The 8,470-nt window shown below is 27.3% G+C and overlaps 1 protein-coding gene across 2 annotated transcripts in view; it reads right to left on the reverse strand.

Moving 5' to 3' along the window:
• The window catches only part of LOC117181412 (trafficking kinesin-binding protein milt), a 117,162-nt gene that overhangs the window by 4,022 nt on the left and 104,670 nt on the right, over positions 1–8,470 (reverse strand). For both annotated transcript variants that reach the window (XM_033374037.1, XM_033374038.1), the window contains 3 exons: positions 4,392–4,627; positions 2,696–2,886; positions 2,028–2,297 (listed from right to left, as the gene is read on the reverse strand). In XM_033374037.1, coding sequence (XP_033229928.1) covers positions 2,028–2,297; positions 2,696–2,886; positions 4,392–4,627 — 697 coding nt within the window. The remainder of the gene's footprint in view (positions 1–2,027; positions 2,298–2,695; positions 2,887–4,391; positions 4,628–8,470) is intronic.

Here is an 8,470-nt window from a genome sequence, read left to right on the forward strand (position 1 = left end):
AATTTTTAACGAAATAAATGAATTTTCAATTAAAAAAGAAACATTTAATCAACCTGATTAAATTTTGAACTAAAAAAGGTCAATTTTCAACCCAAAATAGTTCAAATTTGGGTGAAAACATTTATTTTTCATAAAAAAAAATGAATTTTTAACTAAAATGATGAATCTTCAATAAAAAAATTATTTTTCAACAAACAAGTTTACTGTTCAAAAAAGTAAATTTATTTTTAATCCAAAAGATAAATTTTCAATTAGAAAGAGGAATTTTTAACTAAAGACTTAAATTTTCAATTAAAAATAATGTTTGAAAAGTGGGATTAACTTTCAAAGAAAAAAGTAGATTTTTTATTTAAAAAATCGTTTTTTAAACGAAAAACGTGAATTTTTAACGAAATAAATGAATTTTCAATTAAAAAAGAAACATTTAATCAACCTGATTAAAGTTTAAACTGAAAAAGGTCAATTTTCAATCCAAAATAGTTCAAATTTCAGTGAAAAAATTTCTTTTTCATCCAAAAAAATGAATTTTTAACTAAAATGATGAGTCTTCCATAAAAAATTAATTTTCTACAAACAAGTTTACTGTTCAAAAAAGTAAATTTATTTCTAATCCAAAAGATAAATTTTCAACTAATAAAGATGAATTTTTAACTGAATACTTGAATTTTCAACTAAAAATAATGTTTAAAAAATGAGATTATCTTTCAAAGAAAAAAGTAGATTTTCTAGAAAAAATCGCTTTTTTAAACAAAATATGTGAATTTTCAACGAAATAAATATATTTTCAAAAAATGAATTTTTCACTAAAATGACGAATCTTCAATAAAAAATTGACTTTCAACAAACAAGTTTACCGTTCAACCCATAAATTTATTTCTAATCCAAAAGATAAATTTTCAATTAGAAAGATGAATTTTTAACTGAATACTTGAATTTTCAACTAAAAAGAATGTTTAAGCAATGACATTAACTTTCAAAGAAAAAAAGTAGATTTTCTACAAAAAAAAACAAAACAATTTTTTAAAAAACAAAAAACGCCAATTCGCAACAAAATATATGAATTTTCAATTAAAGAAGATAAATTTGCATCCACCCGATTAAATTTGGAACTGAAAAAAAATCAATTTCCCACCCCAAATAGTTAAATTTCTACGAGAATAATTCCATTTTTAGTCAAAAAACTTGATTTCAACAAAGAAGTTAAATTTTTAAAAAGACATGAATTTTCAATAAAAATTATGAATCTTCCAATAACTAAAAAAAAAACTTAATTTTTGACAAAAGAGTTTAGCTTTTAACCGCAAGTAGTGGAATTTTCATGAAAACAAAAAAAAAAGTCAATTCCAAACGAAAAAAATGTTTTTTTGAATGTATTGGGAATGGTGGTTTACCATTTCGCCACCTTGTGCCGAAAACGGGAACTGGATCAGATTTTTAAATATTAAATATATAATATATAAATTATTAAAAATTTACTTTCACTGTATTTTTGCTTCCAAATAAGTACGGTTAAGTTAATAATCTTTTAAAAATCACAATAAATAGTACAATAATTGTTCTTTTAGACAAATATATTTTGGTCAAAAAAACTGTGTTTTTTTCACTGTATAAAATGTAAATTTCATCTAAAACTCTTTGTTTTCGATAAAGGCCTATTTTTAGTATCCAATAGCTACTTTCAATTCCACAAGAATATCGTTAAAACACTTTTATGCACAAATAAAAATGCATCTTTAAAATCGTACCTTCTCTTTCCAGTTCTGGTTTTTGTCACCAGGTGTCGTCTCGCAGTTTAACCATTCCCAATACTATAATTCAGAAATATTTCCTCCTCGAAATACCACATCTACTCTCAAACCTACTTTCTCTCTTAAAATAAAAACAACAATTATAATTAGACTTTTTTTTCAACGATCAGAAGTAAATTCCCGGTCATTTTCACGATCAAGTCGCCACCCTGCAGATTTTCCAGGTAGGCACAAAAAATGTGTTGACAAAAATAAAAAAATAAAAAATCCGAAACTTACGGGTATTCCTCGGAATCGGTGAGAAGCGAACCCTCGCTATCACTGTATCCGGCAGAGTCCAAACTTGGAAAACCGGAAGCAACCCTCGGCAGTCCACGCGTTCTGGTTCGCGTCTGAGGTCCAAGACTCATCCGTGGACCCGAAGATCCACTTGAGTGTGTGGAAGTTGTCATCGAGCCAAGCCGCGGGAACTGTTGAACATCGCTAGGAGCACCGAATGAAGATCTCGAGGCGCTGCGAACCGTCTCGAACACTTTCTTGTACGTCGGCCTACAACCAATCAAACCAAAATTCAACATCTCGATCTCTAATCTCTAAACCCTCAAACGGTACACTAGTGCGAATTCGCACCCAAAGTATTTTTACAGACGGTACACTGGTGCGAATTCGCACCCAAAATATTTTCACAAACGGTACACTAGTGCGAATCCGCATCCAAAATTTTTTCACAAATGGTACACTGGTGCGAATTCACACCCACAATATTTTCAATATATATGTTAAATATGTGTTATATATGCTAGTTTATTATGTTTGATATATTAAATATTTAATATTAAAATTGCAAACAAACCAATTCGCACCAGTGTACCGTTTACGTATGTTAAAAATTCAAAATTTTCTCCTTCACAATCAAGAATTATACATTTCGGAAAACAAGAACTTACAATCGATCGGCACCTAATCCGGAGTCTAAACTGGACTCCGAATAGAGTGAAGACTCGAGTTCCGAAGCGATCGAGTCAGGCTGAGGAGCTGCGACCAAAGATGGATAAAGCGCACCGCCTCGAACTGTTGGCATTGACCTCTTCCTCTGCTTTCTCAGCTGTTCCTGAGTTTCTGCCAATAAATTCACGACCTGAAGAAGAAAAACAATGACAACGTCGTACAAAAAAACATTACCCTCAGGCCTCACAGTCCTTGCGGGATAAAATATAGGGACCAAATAATACTTTTTGTCACGCTCAAAGGCTACTTTTTTCGCGCTGAAAGGCTAATAAATTCAAAAAAAAATTAATAAGAGATAAAAAAACTAAATTCAAAATAATTAAGATAAACCTACAGTTACAAAAAGCTAACCCAATTAATCACAATTTTAACATGAGGAAATTTGATTTTTTGTATACAAAAACCGTTATAATAAGTGGCTAAGACATTATTTGACCGAGAAGAACAAAAAATACATAATTAATTTTATAGTCAATATAAATTAATATTTTTGAAGCTAGTCAGATTGCCCACTAGTGGGACACGAATTTTGGAATATATCCTTAATCCCTTCGTTGGCATTGACGCAAAATACGTCAATCTTCATTTTTTTCTATTTAACTTACGCTGATTTTTCATTCAAGTCTTGCTCGGAGGGGGATTTTTTTTGGGGGGTCGCTGAATCCGAATCTGAAGTAAAAAATTAAAAATGGCGGACGAAAATACAAAAAACGGCTCGATTTGGATAAATCTTGGTATTTAAAAATTGGAAAATAAGTGCCAAGATTGATCCAAATCGAGCCTTTTTTGTATTTTCATTCACCAATTTAAATTTTCGAATTTTGACTTCAGTTTCGGGTTCAGCGACCCCCAAAAACCCGTAAGTACCAAGATTTGTCTAAATCAAGCCGTTTTTTTTGTATTTTGTCCGCCATATTGGATCCGCCATTTTGAGTTTCTGAATTTTTACTTAAGATTCGGATTCAGCGACCCCGAACAAAAATACAAATTTACAGAAAATTACAAATTACAAGAAAAAAGATACAAATTAAAAAGCAAAGATGCAAAAAAGCAAGAATGGATTGTGATTACTGTTTCATTGATTATTTATTTTAAAAAAAATTTTCAAAGTAGTTTATTGAAACCTCTAATTCTAACCTCAAATTTTGCCAGCTGCTCAAGTAAGTAATTTAATAAAAACTTCTAAATTAAACTTTTTAATAAACCGCTTTTAATCTTTAATTGTTTAAGTCATCAAGACTGCATTTTAAAATTCTTTAAATTAAAAATGTCCACTTAAAAATAAAAATCTAAAATGGAACATTTTCAAAAAAAAAGATGATCAAATTACGCATTGTAAACTAAATAATATTATGATTGGAAAAAATAACAATTCAACTAATTATTTTTAAAAAACTCTTGAAATCGAACTTGGACTCGAAAAATTCGTAAAATTCCCGGTTCAAAAATAAATTCACTCTCATTTCCCGGTTTCAAAAAATGAAGTCAAACTGAAGAAATGGGAATACGTGATGGCAAAGTGATGGCAAAGATTGGGCATTGTATGAAATGTTGGAATATAATTTAAGGAAAAAATTTAAATAAATAACAGAAAATTGGATATAATGCGGATTTAATTTGAAAAAAGCAATCTACCTCGGCGTAACGGTCCTTGAACTCGGCAAGTTCACTAGCAAGAGTGTTCTGATTGTCCCTGGTTATGACTAGAGTCGCTCCAACTTCGTCGTGCTCGGACATCAAGCGCGCGAGCCTCAACTCCGTTTCGGTTAATTTTGCGGTCAAGCTCACTATTTGCTCATGCTGAAGCCTGTTTTCCTCCTTCTGCCGACCCAGCTCCTCTGCTATCCCGTCTACCTCCATGTTTGCATTCGCTGTAACAAATCATTACATTTTTCTTTTTTTCTTTTTTTCTTTTTTTACCAAATCACGAGCTCCAACTATTCAAATTTAAAGACTAGAGCTGAAAAACTATTAAAGAACCTTCTTCTTTTTGAAATTATAATTTGAATTTGTTGCTAGTAGACTTCACAAAAGCGTCAAAATATCTCAAGTGGGCCACATTTAAATCGATAGGTCTATTTTCAATCAATTTAAAAAGTTTTCGATTCGCTTTTATATCAAAATAACTTCCCTGAAATATTTTTTTAAAGTTATTAACAATTAAAGTTCTTGATCATTTTTTTTTCAAAAATGGATTACTCGCGAATGGCTCATTTAAATTCAGTAATTGAGTTATGAAAATTCTTTAGGGTGGCAAACATGATTCACCGTCAATGAAATTTAAAATTCAAACTATATTCTAAACATTTTTCCATATAAAGTAATAAACAACAAATTGAAGCAATCAAAGTAAAACTCTTGAATTATAAACTTTTAAAATTGAAGTTTAAAAGTTGTCAATTCAAAAATTGTGTATGCAAATCCTCTGAAATTTAGGGTTACCAATTGGAAGGTAATAACACTTTTCAATTAAACAATGTTAAATGAAATACAAATAAACTGAAAATTTTAGAACTTTTATAAATTATAGAACTCAATCAAGCAATGGGCTTTAAATTTTTTTTGAAAATTATATTATTTTAAGTAATTTAAAGCTAAAGACATTAACAATTTGAAAAAATATTTTTTTAACTTAACAGTTCTTAAATTAGAAGTTAAATTATTTTAAATAGTCTAGGCATCCTTTAAAAGCTTAAAAATTTTATTTCAAAATCTTGAGAAATCTATAAGTGGTTTTAAATTTTACAAAATAATTTTTGAATTTTTTTTCGTAACTTTTAAATATATTTCAAAATTAATTGAATTTTTTCTATGAATTTTAGAAAATCCTGAAAATTAAAAAAATTTGAATTTGAATTTATAAATAATAATAAAGCACTTATTATTTGTAAAAATATTAGAGTAATTTTAAGAGATATTTAGAAGTTTTAAAAAGATTCAAATTAAATTTAGAACTTGAAATAATTTCAAATACGAATTAAAAATAAAATGTCGATTTTTGCAGATTTCAAACAAAAAATTTAGAATTTTTTTAAAAATTGTGAAAGACTTCAAAAGAATAAAAAAATTTCGTAAGATTCTAGGGAAAATTGAAAATAATTTTTTACTTTGAAAAATTATTGTAAGAGAAAATTTAAGAAGATTTAAAGAAATTTAAAAAATGATCAAAGAAAAACATTGCAGATTTTAAGCATTTTTTTTTAATTTGCAGGATTTTCGAAAAATTGTAGGAAAATATCGATTAATTTAAAAATATATTTAAAAGTTCTGAAGAAAATGTTAACACACTTCGTTTAAATTACTTGAAATAATTTCAAGTTTTTAATTAAATTTGAATCTTTTTAAAACTTTTAAATATCTTTTAAAATTTCTCAAATTTTTTCTAATAATAATAAGTGTTCAATTGTTATTTATGCGTCAAAATTTAAAAATTTCACTTGCAAAAAAGATTCGAATTAAATTTAAAACTTGAAATAATTTCAAATATTTACAGCCGAATTAAAAATAAAATGTCATTTTTTGCAGATATTAAACAAAAAATTTAGAATTTTTTTTAAAATTGTGAAAGACTTCAAAAGAATAAAAAAATTTCGTAAGATTCTAGGGAAAATTGAAAATAATTGTTAACTTTGAAAAATGATTGTAACAGAAAGTTTAAGAAGATTTAAAAAAAATTTTTAAATGATCAAAGCAGAACATTGCAGATTTTAAGCATTTTTTTTAATTTGCAGGATTTTCAAAAAATTGTAGGAAAATATCGATTAATTTAAAAATATATTTAAAAGTTCTCAAAAAATGTTAACACACTTCGTTTAAATTACTTGAAATAATTTCAAGTTTTTAATTAAATTTGAATCTTTTCAAAACTTTTAAATATTTTTTAAAATTTCTCAAATTTTTTCTAATAATAATAAGTGTTCAATTGTTATTTATATGTCAAAATGTAACAATTTCACTTATAAATTAAACACTTTTTAAATAAACAATTAAAATTGTAACGATAAAAGTTTAAAAATTCTTCGAAAATCTAAAAATTCAAAGCTTTCTATGTAAAACAATTCAGTTTCAAATTGTTTTGTTTTAAATATTTGGTTTCAATTTACTCTTCTTAAATGAACAGTGAAATATTGTTAAATATTAAATACTTATTCTTTTTCTACAACAAGATATTTCGAATTAAATGGGATAAAAATGGAATAATTTAGACTTAAACAATATTTTTAATTTAATAAAAACCTTTAATTATGACTATTTTCTTTTGGATTTATTTTTAAATTGAAAATAGCAAAATGCACGTTTACATTTTTTAATGGCTAAAAAAATTAATAGAAATAATATGTTAATAAATTTATTTATTAAATTTAATATAAAAAATAATATAAAGAAAGACCTGAAACTCTTAATTGAAAATATATTATTGATACAATCTGAAAATTCTCACATTTTCAACGGATTGAGAATTTTTTGTTCAAATTAATTATTATTGAGATTGCTATACTTGAGTACAGAACCATTTTTAAAATTATTAATTTATATTTACAGTTGATAAAATGAAACTGTTTTTTTATCAAAAAGCTTAAACTTCTAATACTTTTAATTTTTAATTGTTTAAATCTTCAAAACTGCACTTTAATTATTTAAAAAAACTGTTAAAATAGAACTTGGGCAGATTCTTTAAATTAAAATATATGCTTTTAAAAATTAAAAATCTAAAATGCAAAATTTAAGTAAAGATTTTCGATTTAAGCATTCTAAACTGAATGATACAATAATTAAAACAATTAAAATTTGCAAAGTTATTTAAAAAACGGTTGAAATCAAAGTCAGACAAAATTCTAATTCTAAAATTGTTGTAAAATTCCCGATCAAAAAATAAATTCACTGTCATTTCTCGGTTTTTCCCAGTCGCATTAAATTCTCGGTTTTCATTAAATCCTCCTTGAAAATCTTGAGATCCTTTAGATCTATAGATCCTTCAGATCTACGGATCGTATCAAAATTCTCCTCCTAGAGGATCTCTTAATCCTCATACAAGATATCTCAATTCTCCTAGAGGATCTCTAGATTCTTTAGATCTCTAGATCTTCTCTAAATCCTCCTAGAGTATCAATGAATCCTACCAGAGAACGACTCAATCTTCTTAGAGGATCTTTTAATACTACTAAAGGATCTCTAGATTGTTTAGATATCTAGATCCTCTGCAAATCCAACTGAAAGATCTGTGGATGCTTTAGATTGTTATATTTTCCTAGAGGATCTCTAGATCCTTTAGTTCTCTAGATCCCCTCTAAATTCTCCTACAAGATCATTTAAACATCCTATAGGATCTCTAGATTCTCAAGATCTCTAGATTCTCAAGATCTCTAGATTTATAAGATCTCTAGATCCTTCAGATCTATAGATCGTCTCCAAATCTTCCTTCTAGAGGATTCCTCAGTCCTCCTTGAGGATCTCTGAATCCTTCTAGACGATCTATAGGACTTTTTAGATCTCTAAATCCCCTCTAAATTATACTAGAGAAACTCTCATACTTATAGAGGATCTACATCCTCCTAGAGGATCTACATCCTCCTAGAGGATCTACATCCTCCTAGAGGATCTCCAACTTCTCTAAATCCTCCTAAAGGATCACTTAATCCTCCTAGAGGAGCTCTCAATCCTCCTACAAATTCTCTAGATTTTTCAATTCTCTAGATCTTCTTTCAATCATCCTA

The sequence above is a fragment of the Belonocnema kinseyi genome, chromosome 10 (assembly GCF_010883055.1).
Source record: "Belonocnema kinseyi isolate 2016_QV_RU_SX_M_011 chromosome 10, B_treatae_v1, whole genome shotgun sequence".
Taxonomy (NCBI): domain Eukaryota; kingdom Metazoa; phylum Arthropoda; class Insecta; order Hymenoptera; family Cynipidae; genus Belonocnema; species Belonocnema kinseyi.